This window comes from Corvus hawaiiensis, chromosome 16 (genome assembly GCF_020740725.1).
Source record: "Corvus hawaiiensis isolate bCorHaw1 chromosome 16, bCorHaw1.pri.cur, whole genome shotgun sequence".
NCBI classification, from domain to species: Eukaryota; Metazoa; Chordata; class Aves; order Passeriformes; family Corvidae; genus Corvus; species Corvus hawaiiensis.
In genome coordinates, this window is record NC_063228.1 from 11516963 (window position 1) to 11532195 (window position 15233).

A 15233-nucleotide genomic window follows, 5' to 3' on the forward strand; every position below is an offset into this window, starting at 1 on the left:
AATTCCCTGGTGAAAACAGAAAAGGAGTGGAACTAGTGGTAGATGTGGAAGTCCACAAATGGTGGAGTTAAAGAACAGACAATCTCACAATAGTTATCTGCTATAAAACCTTGAGATCCAATTTAAGTCCTCATCTTCTAAGGAATGAGAAGTCCCTACCACACACACAAAGTATGTCCACTTTTTCCTAGAATGTTACCTGAAAACCCCAAACTGCTGGAGGCAGCCTCCTGAAGCTACTGTCAGAAAGCAGCCAATTAAACACCACCTTCTTTTCAGGATTATTTCCACTGTACCTTCATCTGCAAGTCTAGGTGAGAAGTACAGAACCACGCATGCAACCTAAGCTGCTACTCCAAAATACAATACTGTTAAACTAGAAAGGAACAGGGTGTTGAACAAACTGTAAAATGTTTTGACTCAAAGTGTTGTACAGCAGATGGAGCTACAAGGATGGCCTACAAATAGCCACCTACACTTGAGAACACCCAGCAATGATAAATACACAGAATCTACCCCATCGAGGGAGTGTCTTCAACATTTTTCTACTGCAAAAGGACACACAGATGTTCACAACAAAGCAACTCTCAAAGTTTCACATCAACAGAGATTTAAAAGAAATTAATGCAATTAGTTTGTAATGCTTATTGAGATGTTGCATAAAAGTTCAAGTTCTTCTCCTGACCAGTATCTATAATTGTGTCATTTTTGCTTCTCTTCAGAGAGATAAAAGCGGGACGGGGATGGGGACTGAGAAAAGGCATTTGTTTTTTCACCATATGGCAGTAACAAAAGTGACAATCAGTTTGCTTCAAGCCAGATTCCTCCTGGAAGATCATGAGTCTATCCATTACCAAGAATATTTGGACACTCTTCCCTTTCATCAGAACTAAGTGCACTGCAAAGGTTACACAGGTTCCCCTTCACCTCCTCTATGTTCATCTCTCCAGAAAATGATCCATCTGGATGACCACTGGATTTGCCAACCAGATCCAGAAATGCTCCCAACTGCCTGATGACTTTATTTAGCAAAAGAGAAAGTCAGTTTTCCAAATGAAAACTTTCCAACTTAATCTCCACAGCCAAGTAGAAATATTCATAAGTTTTAAATTAAGTGCCTACTTTCTCTTCCTTCACAGAAATGAAGGACTTGCAGGTGAGTTTCTGTTGATAATTCCAAAGACTTTGAGAAATCCCATCTGAGAAAAAAATCTTCTTTAACTGCACACACTATTTCACATCAGTTCAAATTGATTTCTTGCTACAGCCTTCAAAAAATCACTGAAATAAGCATTCAAAAATAGCTGAATGTACCAAAGTTAATAACATTACATAACAAACAAACGGACACTAGTTTGGGAATCTTTGGATTAAAATTGAGTTTTTTATCTTTGAAGTTCAAATGAGGGTTCTGAGAGAGAAGTTTTGTATTAATCTAGGCAGACAGGTGCTAACATAATGTAATTTTTACTTTGTCTGTACTCACAGGGAACGGCCATCATCATATAATAACCTTTCATCCCATTACAGAACACAGGAAATAGGTCTTCACACACATAAGCAGGTCATGAAATAACTGACCTACACCAAATGTAAAATGGGCTTTCAAGAAATCAGTCAGATGCTTCTAATGAATGTCTGCACACTCCCACGAGTCCCAGGCTGGAACAGCTTCATCACTGACACTCTCCTAGTGCTGAGGAATCCAGTGGGCACAAGGATTCTCATGGCAGTGTACATATGGCAAAGTGATATAAACACAACAGGGCACATAACATTTAGAGAAGTACAAGCAGATTTTTGGTTTCATTAAAAACACAGGAGAGATTTAATAAATATGTTTTACTTTAATCCAAAAGTAAGTTATTGGAGGCCCCCTTTTGTGTGGACAAGACATTCTCAGCCACCTCCCTCTCCCCACCCTCACATGTATATGCTGAGGGTAGAATTCCAAATATTTCAAGAGCTGGAACATCTCACTTCATGTGGTACCTTCTCACCCTCAACCTGCCTAGGACAGAATAGCTTAAAATTCCTGCAGGGCAATATAGGGTTGACCTCCTATACTCCAAAACCTCTGTGGAGTATTTTTAGAGGCTCAAACAAAATGCATCTTGTCTCCTTTCAGTTCAGACAGTGGCCCTATACTAGAGTGATCCAGACAGGACAAACTGAGAATTAAGGACCAAGTTTCATCAACAAATTGCTTAAGGAAAATTTCATTCATGACAAACAAGTCTTGTCCAGAAGCTGTTTCACAAGTGTCCATAAATCCAAAAAATGTGAAACAGGGATGAGACTGAGAAATGTCCATGTTCTGTAAACTAAAAAGGGAAATGCACATCTGCAAATCAGCCACATGGAAAACGTTACATACTTCTTTGCCAGGCTCTAAAACTGAAGTCAGCAATCCCAAAGAGCAAGTCACCATGTCACTGCCACTGTCTGGCATCCAGCAGGTACTCGGAAACAACAAAGAAATCACGTCCAAGTGCACAAGTCCAAGAAACCAAGTGCCAAAACCAAAAAAGTAAAGCAAAACTGCATTGCAATACTTTCTGAGAACACAATTCCACCAGAAGATGCTTTTCTTGGGATGAAAATCCTTATCTTAACAGAACATCAAAACAGCCCTTCTCCTAAGGTAAAGATCTTCTATTTTCTCGTGGGCCTGTCACGTTAGGTGTTCGGCCATGATCTTCCACAATTCCTGTAGGAGCAGAAAGAATACATCCAGGTATTTTCTCACATCAGTAGGCTGCAATTATGAAAAAGTTCAAATGCTCACTGTAAGACAAATTTTAAGACATACCCTATACCTCCACCTACAGATGGTATCCATCCATGGATGGATACCAAATCCATCTATGTAGTCTCCTGGAACAACTACCAAATTATCTTTGAAACAGAGCAATATAGCTGATTGCTTCATTCTTGTAGCATGATTTTTAAGAAAATGTACAGTTAGTACAAAAGAATTTGTTTCAAAATAGTTTGAAATTAGCTCAGTTGGTCAGAGAATGGTGCTAATAATGCCAAGGTTGCTGGTTCAATCCCTGTGTGGGGCCATTCACTTAGGAGTTGGATTCAATGATCCTTGTGGGTCCCTTCCAACTCAGAGTATTCTGTGATTGCACTGATCTGCATGATCTTCTGCACTATTTTGTCTGATAATCCTGCTCGTTTTCTTAGCCTGTGTTGACAAATGGTTTCAATAATGCTGGTAAAAAAACAGCTGAAGAGACAATTTACTGAGGAATCAGAGTCTCACAAACGCATGGCCTATATAAACACCCCCCTTCTCAACCTTATAGACAACAAGGATGAAAAATCCTTAATCAATTAGTTTCTTTAGAATATATTAATACACACTTTGTCTGCTCCAAAAAGGATAATTAAGCAGACTATCACGTACTCTTCACCATGATATCTTCCAGTTGTGGCAATAGACTTAATGATAAATAAAAACACAGGCATTTTAAAAATGCATTTCAAGAAAAGATTAAAAAGATTTCAAGGATCAGCAGCCTTCCTCAAGGCAGCCAGGGAATGAGTTTACACATGTAGGTATAATCCAGGTTACTTTTGTGTACTTGTAAAACTTTTAAACACGTTTTACACGTTTTATGCCTGGAGGTATCAACATTAAGTAAAATAAATCAATCTGATGAAGTAACTGTGGCCCCTGCAATCTCACTATGCATACACACAGCAATAGTTGACTACAGCAACATAGTTTCTTGGTACCAGATTTGCAATCCTGTACAAGATTTGAAAGTTGTCTAAAAATATCAGTTAGATTGGATTGTTCTAGACGTCAGCAAGCTGTTAGCTACCCTGTATAATATTCCTAAGGGCAGATAATCTGGAAAAAAGGGGGAAAGAGAACCTTAAGTGCTCGTGAGGTAATTAGATAACCAGAAATATTACATCTGGATGTTTCTCAATAACAGAAGTTTACAGCTAATTGACTTCTTCATAGACATTAAAACTTTATTTCCTGAACTCTGAACTGGGAAAGGAATTACTAAAACTGTGAAATGAATTTTTCCTACAAGAAAATAAATGAGAAGAGATATTGAACATTTTCCAGTTCAATCACAAAAATGGCATTTTACAAAGTAAATGTCTCTTACCCTTTGAGGAACTGAGTGAAATCTCAGCCACTCTGCTACTGGTGATAGAAAATCAACTCTGTCCTAGTCAAAACCAGGACATGTCAATCTAGTACAGATTATGTAAGCACAAAGAAGGATCACTTTAAATCAAAAAAGCTAAATGGAGATAAAAGATAATGTTTATTCTCCTCTTCTTACTTCATGCTACATAAACAGCTGATAACTAATGTGAGGTGATTAGCCTGACATATTACATTTATTTTCATGAATGCCACTTACCAACTGCTCAATTCGCTCATAAACAAGGAACTGGCAGAAATCAAGCTTAATGGGCTCCACTGTATATTTCATTTTTCCATCTTGAAGGTTCTCCAAATCATTTAGAGTATTTCTAAAGTGACTGTAGGCCTCACATGTAACGTTCATATGTCTTAAAGTGAAGTTCAGCCTGGCAAAAGAGTATTTGATTTAGAACATCTCTCCTATGCTGGCTTCTTAAATAGGTGTGTAACTTCCCTCAGCTAATGAAAAAATGGGTCTTCTCAGCATAATTAACTCCCAACAGCCAAAAAAATGTACACCCCCCCCCGCTCCTGAAAAGCAGAAAAGATGTTATGTCAGCATCAATACACAGTAACTCTTGAGTGAATCTTTCCATTGATTTTAAGGCACTTTGCCACAACAGAATTACTGGCTTAGCTTCCTGGACAAACACCTGGCAACAAACCACAGGAGGAGTTACTGCTTACCTATCTCCAGAGATTTAAGCAAAGCCTATTTGTGTATCAGCTTATGAATGTACTCTAACACACAATTACTTAAAAACATTCAATGATTCCTTGAAAGCAAACAAGAGAAACTGTTCTAGAGTTTCTCAAGCTGGGAAATATGAATCCTAATTCTAAACCACTTCATTTCACTCTGTGACCTCAAAAATATATAGCAAATGTTGTCAGGCATTATGGAATACATCAATCTGGCTACCTATTTATCCTTTATCTCAGGTGAGGGAAAGGTAGGACAACAAAAGGCAAACTCTTGTGAAACTCAAATTCTGAACTGATAAAAATTAGGCATGTAGGAAAAAAAAATGCTTGTCCTGAGCATATACTGCAGCCTGTGGTCAACTGATAAAATGAAAATTTGAAGCCAACCTTTAATCAAAACACACAAAGTTTTTAGTGCTTTTTATTTTAAGTTCTTGGTAATACTTACCTCTTTTCTAGTGCTAAGTAAACTGTGCAAGAATTTTTCAAGTTGTGTGTGAGTCTATACAGAGTCCTGAACAAGGCATCTGTCAGGTCATCATCATAGAACACTACAAGAAACAAGACCAGGAGCATATGTATAATTAAGGGTGTACTTTACTTAAGTCTCCATTATGAAACAACAACAGGCCTTAGTTTGATTACTCTAATCAAACAAGTCACTATCTTATCTAAGTGCAAAGTATGTTTTTAATGGCAACAACTGACCCTGCAAGAGTATCCACCTCTGCTATTTATGTCAGGCTTACTTTAAGCTTTCTCTCATCAGAATGGGAATCAATTGTCAGAATTTACAAGCTTTAACAAGAATTCTCTCAGTCTGGAAATAATCTGACTATAAAGCTGAAAAACCCCCATGATATCAGAAAGTATAGAGCTTTTTTTCTTACAAAAACCCCAACCAGGCCATAATTAATTTACCCTTATAACCAGATGTCCTTTGAAAGCAGTCTTGCAACTCCTTTCAATATCTTAACTAAAATCAATTCTCCTTTAGCAAGAAATCTGTACATCTATATATAGATCTACAGATCAAAAGAACAATGGTTTTCCTATACAGATAAGCTAGCCTGTCATTTTAAAATCCTTCACTTAAGCAAGAAAAAAAGCAGAAAAGTGATATCCAAAGACTCCATGGGAAAGTGCAGCATCTGAAATTGCTATTCACATTATAGAAAATCTCAAACCTATTTATTATTATTTGCACAGAAGTTACGTAATACAAGACAATGATAGGACAACACAACTCTCCTGATTCATCAGTTACTTGTGATTGTGTCCAGCAATTTATTTAGCCACAAAGAATTAACACACCAAAGAAAAGGAAGAGCTAGTAGCTTGCAACATCTGTTCTCCCATTGCTAATTCAGAATGTAAATACAAGTGTTTAGAAAAGAAAAATACAGACAGGAACACTTAAGGCAGAGCTTTGGCAAATTAGGTAAGGATCTGACCTATTAGATTTTAAAAACAAATTAGGTTTGTTTAAATTATTACTCATAATGCTTGAGTGTTTGATTTAAAAGCATACTGTTTATCTTTTCCTACCATCAGCTGCCATTATCACAGAACAGTGATCAAGCAAATCAGCAATCTCTTCTTCAGACCAGCTATAAGGAGCTTCACGATCTGTAAGAAAAAATATGGCTTTGGTGTACATGATTAAATGTCTCAAATCACTGGAGAAAAGGAACTTCTTAGCTCCTGTGGGCATCTGCTGCTCCATAAACAGAGCACACCACTAAAGGGAAATCAAAACCTTGCTCTGTTCATTCTCTGAAGTTCCCTCAGTCCCCTGCTTTCTCTGTGTTATGTCCAACCCTCCCAAGGCTGACTGACAAGCAAAAGTTTTCCTTCACTTCAGAATTCACAATCCTGTAGCAAGATCACAGCTTTAAATACATTAAAGCAAGTACTCCTTTAAACAAAACCCCAGCTATATCTTTATATAAATTTTGATTATTCTTCGTATCTTATCATGCTTTTAAAAAATTATTCTTCATTAAAAGAATCTTTATTTGCAAGTCTAATAAACATAAAACCTTTTCAACTGGCAGTATCAAATATTATCATTAACCAGGATTTTTTTTTGAGGCTCAAGAGAGGCTTTTGAATATGTAAAACCAAACACCAAGCCCAATCTAAAAGGAACCATTATAAGCACCTACCAGTGCAGAATTCATCTTTCAGCCAATCCAGTTCTTTCACTTTAACTTCCCCTCCTGTGGGTGAAGAAGAATCACATCAGTCCCAAATGGCCTTTCAGACAGCACCTGAGCTAAAGTAAAGAGTCAAAGTCTGACCATACAGCACTTACCTCCTGGCTCCATCAGGTGTTTGTTTAATGCAACATTTTGCTCACACATGGCCAGAAGATCTTCACCAACATCTGGAAAAGAAGTGATAATGATATCAAAAACAAGAACATGTTGTATGGGCCATGTATGCCTCTCAGACTATACTTGAAGTTTCTCTCAAGCCCATGAGATTAAGGAAAATTCAGAGCAACTCTGTCCACTGATGACTGCTACCCTAGATTCCTTCTTCCTTTTGTCTTTCAGTTCCAAGCTCTGAGCAATCCTTGAAGAAAGAAAGAAGTTAAATCTCTACACTACCTATTTTAATCTGGACACCCTATCTTGAGTTCACAGCAACATCTCTTGCTTTTAAACTCTTGTGCTTTCTCAGCCCCTTGAGAAAGTTCCTGTTATTTTTCAGTAAATAACACAACTTGATACACATTAATAAAAAATGATTAGCTGTAACTGAAAATAACTGCCTTACCCGTGCAATAAACTCTCTTGGCAACTGTTCCCATGATAATGCTGGAAATCCCAGTGCCACCTCCAAGCTCCAGCACGGAGCAACACCTGAACGTGTCCCTTTTAAAGAAAATGTAATCAGCCAGAAGGAAGGCAGCACGCCAGACCTGGGGACAAGGGAAGCAGTTAAAACTCAGGCAGTTCCGAAGCACATTCCATGCAAATCAAGATGCTACAAGGCAGAACACGTACTTGTTTACCAACGTCTTCTAAGGGGGTTGCCATAGTGTGTTCTGTGGAAATGAGAGCAGAGCAGAAATAATTATCTCAAAATTGTTCAAATCAAGTTCCACAAGGGTAAGTTTGAAACTAAGGTTATGCTTCCCTTTCAAATATAGAACTAAACACTCTTCATTCTATAGAATAATGCTAGATAATGCCAAACACCCAGTCTAATTAAGGAGCCCTGAGTTTCCCATGGTATACGACTGCCCAAATCACTTCCAGAGAAAAAATGTACATTTTTATTTGCAATCTCACAGTATTACATTCATTATTTTCTTTCACTTAACAAACTGCTGTTCCATTTCTAAAGAAAGCCTGTTTTTCTTTTGTTTTACAGAAACATATTTGCCCCATTTCTCCTTGACGGAAAGCTTATTATTTACCTATTTTAACAAAATCACTGCAAGTGCACTCCGGCTCTTCATCTTCAAAAGCATCTTCTTTCCCTTTCATCAGAATTACAGGGCACACTATATCCCTCAAAAGATCCTCTGCTTCCAAACCAGAGGCACTTTGAGGCCTTCTGACCACTTCCAAGTCTCCATCATCATCTAGCAGAGCTTCTACTCCTTCACTATTTAATTCTTCTTCTTTTTTTATGTTACTCTTGTCCTTGTCACACAGTTCATCTCCATTTCTGCACTGGTGTTCTCTTCCTGCAGTAATTTCTCTCATGTGTTTCCCAGATGCCAAATCTTCTGTGCTCCAAAGGAGTTTGAAATATGACAGGAATACTGTAAGAACACAGTGTGGGGGGAAAGGTTAAACACCAGATGAGGCAGAATCTATGCACAACTTCCACATGCATGAGATTTTGGTATGCATTACATGTATTAAAAATCTATAGAATAAAAAATTATATAGGTAACTTGAAATATAGTTTTATTTGCTATGAAGAAATACTTCTGTTTTTAAGTTCTGTCAGTAGAAATAAATGAAGCACTTTCACAGTCCACTGACTGACTCAGCATCTGCAGTCACGACGTGCACATTCATCTGATTTAGTAACATTTATTTTAACTATGGGCAGAGGGTTTCTTACATCCTCCAAAACTTGCTCTGTTCACACAAGTTCAAACCAAGTTGAAAGCAGAATTAATAGAAGTTCGAATTAGTTTCTTTTGGTTAAGATTCCTATCTTGCAAGAAACAAGCATGTCCTAGTAAAATGCAAGTTGCAATTTTGTTTACTGCTTTGAAAGTCTTTAGGAATTCAATCAACTTCAAGCCTTGAAATAGGCTCAGTATATGAGAGCAGAAATAAGTGCACAGGAGGCATTTGCCAAAGCTGAGACTTTTGTAATTTTTTTTAAGTGTTCAAACTGATTATTCAAAGAGATTAAATGACTTAAGCTATTCTCAATGACCAATTAATTAAAAATCTTTTGCAACACTCAGTGACATCAGCATCTATTAAAATGTTAAGTTATTGAAACATGGACCTTGCAATTTTAATCATAGGAATCTGTACTGCCTGAATACCATGCATGAGGAAGAATGAACATTCCATACTCCTTCCATCTATCTTCATTCCCAACAAAAGGGAAGAGATAAAGTGCTTGCCACCACTGCTTTCAACAATTTCACAATTTATGGAGTTCTGTTCCAGTTTCTTTGGTAGGCAAGACATTCCGAGGTGGTCTACTGAAATCTGACTGAGGGTCCTCTCTAGGGAGACCATTTTTAGATAGATCTAATAAAATCTTCAGTGCCTGTCCTAGAATGAGAAATATTTAAAGTCTCCGCTGTTTGCATGATGGCCAGATGAAACTAATTTGAATAGAGGATGCCATCAGTGAATGAATTGCTTTTGTTCTCCAAGTCCATTCTGATCCTCTACATTTCTACAGCATTCAAAAGGTGGAAAGTCAAACTGACTCACTGGAGAAGAGACTAAATCCCCATAAACTTCCCTAAAACACAGCAAAATGGCAGTGGTAGATTATTATGGCATTAAAGGCTGTCATACTACAATCCAATTCTTGTCTCAATAACCAGAGGAATTTCCCAGACAGAGCTCATTCACAGTAGGTAGAACACACCATCACTTCCTTCTGTTGAAAGGTTCTTTGCACCAAGCAAAATCACAGCAAACACATGTCAAACAGCATGAAAACCCGCCACGGCACTAATTACCTGGGTTTTGACCTGAACAGGGTCAAAATTATTATTCATTTCTTTGTCAGGCCTACTTTTATAATTTTTCACATTGTCATACACCAGAACAGTTGCAGAAGTTACTCTTTTTATGTCACAACTGGGTTTGAAAAAACAATTAACTCTTCTGTCACAGCAGGACTTTTGTACAGAACATTTTGCCAGCAGCTCCAAGGGCAGTTCCCTTGACAACTTCATAGCAACCTACAGGCTGGTAATCAGCCAGGGGCATTTGCCAACTCATTACCTCTACAGCCTTGACTCTTCAAATTCTGTGTCAGTTAAAGCCATTGCTATTTTGAGTTTTCTTGTTGACTTTTTTTTTAAGCACCACTCCCCCCCCAAAAAAAAAACCCCAACAACCTCACCAACAAAAAAAAAAATCAAAACCAAAAAAACACCACAAAGCCCAAAGAAAGCTGTTAGGCTCCTCTGGAATTGATGGCAAACCATCACACAAACATTTAATTAAACGTCATAAATTAATTACTGATAGTTTTTATTTTAAACTTAAGTTACACTATTTAAAACCCCTGGATTCTCACCTTTTGTTTGTGTTCAAGGAACATCACAACCTTTTTTTTAACTCATGATTCCCAAAGTGCTATATTGACACTATAGCTCAATGGACAAATACATAAAATTAAACCTGTAAGTGAGTAAATTTGGTTACTTTTTCCCAGAAAGTAACTTAAAGTTAAATTTTTAAGACAGGCTGCCTACAAGTTTTCGTTTCTGGAGTGAATTTCATGAGGAGAACACAGCTAGCCCTCTTTCTAAAGATTGAGTAGGAGGTGATTCTGCTTATAACTGGAATAAAATACGTAATTATTAATATCAACCCCTTAGAGGAGAATTCAGCCATTACAAAGACGTGAGTACAGTTAAAATACAGCTTGGTCAGTGTAAGCATCCATTACCTGGCTGTCCAACTGCATTCAGTCGTACCATAAGGTGTCTTTTGCTTGGGCAGTGCAAGTGAACATCAGACAGCACAGTGTCACTTCTAAACGTGGGGTTATCCATCTCCTTCTCTGCTAAATCTACCATGGTGTGCTGGTGAGAGAAACATCTGCAGTGCTCAAACAGTCCCTTATGCAGTGCTGCCACGAAGGGATTCCATTCTCTTCCATTTGCAGGCATCCAGTAACAGTTTTGCTCAGCAAGGGAACCTCAGGACATCGTTTCTGAGAAGGTGTGGCAAGGTGTGATCATGGAAGCTCCACCACGCTCCAAGACAACAAGTTGCTTGTCAGGATATTCAACCTAAAACCAAAACCACACAGCTTTTAGTGGTACCCTGACACTGTCTGAACATTGCTCCAGCAGTATTTCAGAACATAAAAAACAGATGACACTGTTCAATAAAGTAGCAATGCTCCAATGCTCTCTTTTACAGAATCCTCAAATATATTACTGTTAGTAGTTCAGTGGCAGCCACTGCATATTTTAGGAAGAGCTACTAATTTGTTTGTGTTACAGACAACCTCCCCTGAAAAAATATCAAATGTTACCATGACTGCACAGAATTACAATGCTAAATCAAGGTCTTCAAAGGAAATAAGGCCATTTCCTGTGTCAGCATTAACATCTTGAATGATTATGCTAAATTTGCTATTATCTGCTTGCGCTTGGACAAGGTTCAGGCTGGAAGGGACCACAGTGGCTCATCTGGTCCCACCTCCCTGCTCAGGCAGAGTTACCCCAGAGCACAGCACACAGGATTGTGTCCAGACAGTTCTGGAATATCTCCAGTGAGGAACACTCCACAGCCTCTCTGGACAATCTGCCCCAGTGCTCGGTCACTCACAGTGAAGAAGCTCTTCCTCATGTTCAGGTGGAGCATCCTGGGCAGTTCCTGCTCACTGCCTCTGTCCCATTGCTGGGCCCCAGGGAGCAGAGCCTGGTCCATGCTCTGACACCTCCCTTTGATATTTATACACATTAAGAAGGTCCCCTCTCAGTCATCTCTTCTCAACCTCAGCCTCAACTTCCTCGTAAGAGAGATGCTCCAGACCCACGATCAACTTAGTAGTTCCCTGCTGGACCATCATACATTCACACTAAAAACACTCCACGCTTTAGAGGCAGCCTCTGTATCTGCACCTGCGCGGTTTTGTTAACTTCTGCCACACCTGCCCCAGCTCCAAACCTGCTCTTTCCCGGCGGGACTCGGCGCAGGAGCCAGCCCAGCGCTGCTGCCCACTGACCCGGGGAAGCGCCGGCTGTGGCTGTGCCCGGCGGGGCTCCCGTTCCTGCTGCGGGACCCACCGGAGCCTCCGCGGGGCTCAGCGCGGCCGGGGCGCGGCTCCGCGGGCACGGGGCGGCCGCAGGAGCGCAGGCGGGACCCGCCTGTCCCGCTTTTCCCCGCTCGGCCCCCGCGTCCCCCGGCAGCTCCCAGCTGTCCCGCTTTCCCCCGCTCAGATCCCACCTCTCCCGCGTTCCCCGCTCGGGTCCCGCCTCTCCCGGCCCCTCCGGCCGCCTCCCGGGGTCGCTGCGGAGGCGGCGGCTCCTTCCGGCTCCTTCCGCTGACGCTGCTGCCCGGCGGCCCCCGCGGGTGCTGCCGGCCGTGGGGTGACCGCTCTGCTCGGGGGATCGCCTGTGTTTGAGCCTTACCCAGCACTACATCCCGGTAAAAGCCTTCCAGGGAAGGCGGGGAAAGGCAGCGCCAGCAGCGCACCTCAGGCTTGCGCTGAAGCATCCGCAGGACTTGCTCGGAGTTTCAACACGCGTTTCCTACTCGCGTTCTTTTATTAATTGTTTTTAGCATCACTTGCCCTGTCTCGGTTCGTCTGTAATCCCATGAAAAATCTCCAAACGACTTGAAAACAAAGTGGAAAAACGTCTGCGGAGGCGAATAGGCGTTTCTTCCTTAGTCCAGATTACCGTCAGCGTTCTACTACCACTGTAAGATTAGCTGAAGCAGCAGCTGTGCACTTGTTTGGGGGATTGGGGGTTTAGTTGCTTAATTCTGAAGAGTTTTTAATTAGGTATAAACCAGGTGAAACAAACAAGGCTGAGTTAAGCGTTGTGTGGAAACACCATAAACCAGAGTCTTTGGGAGGCTTTAACAACAGAAATCTGTCTAACAGAGTTAGACCACCAGATTTTAGTATCTACGTTTTGGACCATGGTGTTTTAGGGAGTAATTTCCCAGCTGAGTTCGTCTGCAGTGAGAGCTGGCTGCTGCTCTGGCTCTGGGGCTGTGTGGTCAGTCGTGCTGTCCAGAGGGTGTGGATGGTGTGTGGGCACAGAACACCTCAGCAGCTGGACACGCTGCGGCTGACCAGCCCTCTGGGCAAAATCACAGACAGAGGTGCTCCATACTCCCATCTGTGTTCCAGTTCACCTCCTTTGCAAGTCTGGCAGGGCTGTTGTTGAAGTTGTTTTATCTTTCAGCAGGAGGATCTAATTCAAAAGTGGGTATTTGCATATTAATTACTTGTCATATGATGCTAATGTCAATTGCTATAGATGATCCTTGTATTTCTCTTGAGTAGTAGGAAGAATTAGAGTCAATGCTCAAAAAAACCTTGGAATGTAATTTATAATCTGTATCTATTTCTAAATGTCTCCTTCTCATCATCTTCATCCTTCAACAAAGGCTAAGAATTATTAAAGAATGAAATAATCTTTCCCTATTTTTAAAGTCAAGATTGTTGAGTGGCAATGAAATGGAAAACACAGCAAGCCATTCAGATCTCTCATTGCAGTTTCTGTGGAGAATTCTATCGGATGAACATCTGACAAAAATGCTTTGGAGATTTTTTTCTCCTTTTATGTGTCTCTTGTGAAAGAGCAGAAGATTATTTTACTTCCTGTGGTGATACGATGGCACATAAATTATTACTGCAGTCTCTCTCTGTGCTGGCATGTTCCTCACTGCTATTGAGTGCCAACAATCTGCAGGCAAAGCAGATTATATTTGTCACAAAATCTCACCAATCTGCAGCAAGAGGCACTTACTAAGGCTTAATATAACTAGAGGAGTAGCTAAAAAGCTGCATTACATGGGGGCTTTTAAGCACAAAGGTGGATTGTGTGAGAAATGGGGCTGCTGCAATTGCTTTTCTAAGAAATGCTGATACCTTGTTTCACATATGCACGATATTTGGGCAAAGCAGGAATATCTTGTGGCTGCAGAAGGACTTAAAGGAGCCAGCGTGGATAATGTGGGTGATAGTGAAAGTTGTTTAGGGAGATGCAGTTTCTGTACTACACGCAAGAGGGCTTTGGCAGCAAGCTCCTGAGAGGTACCTCTTTATTAAGGATGCACCTCAATTACATTTCCCGTCTTCCTCACAGCTATGTGACCTAGGAATTTGCTTAAATTTGCCTCATGTGCCAGACAACTTTATCAAGGTTTCATTGCTTGTTTTAAATGATGAATTGGGCCAGTTTCATCCATTGATCAAGTCCCAAGAAGTTGGCTGTGCTGCTTGCTTCAGGTATGTCCCTCCTATAATCCCCTTTTGAATTCAATGTCATGTGTTGACACTCCATGGGTTTTTTCTTGGCAGATCAGGTAATACTGAGTAAGAGTCAGGACACTGTGATATATGTCTTGTAGTCTCTTGTCAGAGATAAATTGTGACTGGTCAGTCTTTTTTAAAATTCACTGCAGGTTTTGACTCTTCAAAACTGGATGTGTACAAGTGCATGATGAAAAGATTAAATCTGAGAAGGAACGGCCAGACCTGAGATCAACCAGCCAATAATTAGTAATTTCCAAGGGCAGCGAATCTGAAAATTGTAATAGTGAATATTGTCTAACAGCTTTTCTCTTTTGAACCACAGGGGAAGTAATTGTGGTAGGTTTAAAAGAACAATAAAATCCAGAATCCCATTAGCTTTACTGGAAGGCTGAATGGTAAAACTGTGTTTGATTTAATTCTTCATTCAACAACAAGAAAATAAAAAAATAACAGGAGAAAAAAATGTGATATTTCCTGGAAAAGGATTGTGAATGAAATTATGTGTGTTGATTGTGCTTTTTGCCATGGCAGCGATTAATTACAGTTGTTGGTGCACACTTGCACTGACTGGCTTTCCTGCAGTCAGGCGGGTAAACATCGTGGGAATCCCTCCCTTTACAAAGAATCTTCTCCCTTTACAAAGAATGTACTTTTAGTAATGCAGTCTCCT

General features: G+C 40.2%; 1 protein-coding gene across 2 annotated transcripts; it reads right to left on the reverse strand.

Annotated features, from left to right (window-relative positions):
- Positions 1-1364: 1364 nt before the first annotated feature.
- METTL22 (methyltransferase 22, Kin17 lysine) lies at positions 1365-12623 on the reverse strand. Of its 2 annotated transcripts, none has more exons than XM_048321072.1 (11): positions 12520-12623; positions 11009-11354; positions 8316-8666; positions 7900-7940; positions 7670-7814; positions 7203-7274; positions 7054-7107; positions 6434-6514; positions 5334-5436; positions 4398-4566; positions 1365-2710 (listed from the first exon to the last, which is right to left on the reverse strand). In XM_048321072.1, the coding sequence occupies exons 2-11, from the start codon at positions 11229-11231 to the stop codon at positions 2675-2677; spliced, it is 1275 nt and encodes a 424-aa protein (XP_048177029.1). In that variant the 5' UTR covers positions 11232-11354; positions 12520-12623; the 3' UTR covers positions 1365-2674. The 2 variants fall into 2 exon arrangements, with proteins under 2 accessions (XP_048177029.1, XP_048177031.1); XM_048321074.1 differs by lacking the exon at positions 12520-12623 and adding an exon at positions 12241-12342.
- Between the last annotated feature and the right edge of the window lie 2610 nt (positions 12624-15233).

Bases quoted from the DNA above. Each gene is read 5' to 3' on its own strand.
- METTL22 (XM_048321072.1), bottom strand. From the start codon at position 11,231: ATGCCTGCAAATGGAAGAGAATGGAATCCCTTCGTGGCAGCACTGCAT. The intron at 7,815-7,899 runs GTACGTGTTCTG...CCTTGTCCCCAG, and splicing joins TAGAAGACGTTGGTAAACAA to GTCTGGCGTGCTGCCTTCCT. The intron at 7,108-7,202 runs GTAAGTGCTGTA...CTTCACCCACAG, and splicing joins ACACCTGATGGAGCCAGGAG to GAGGGGAAGTTAAAGTGAAA.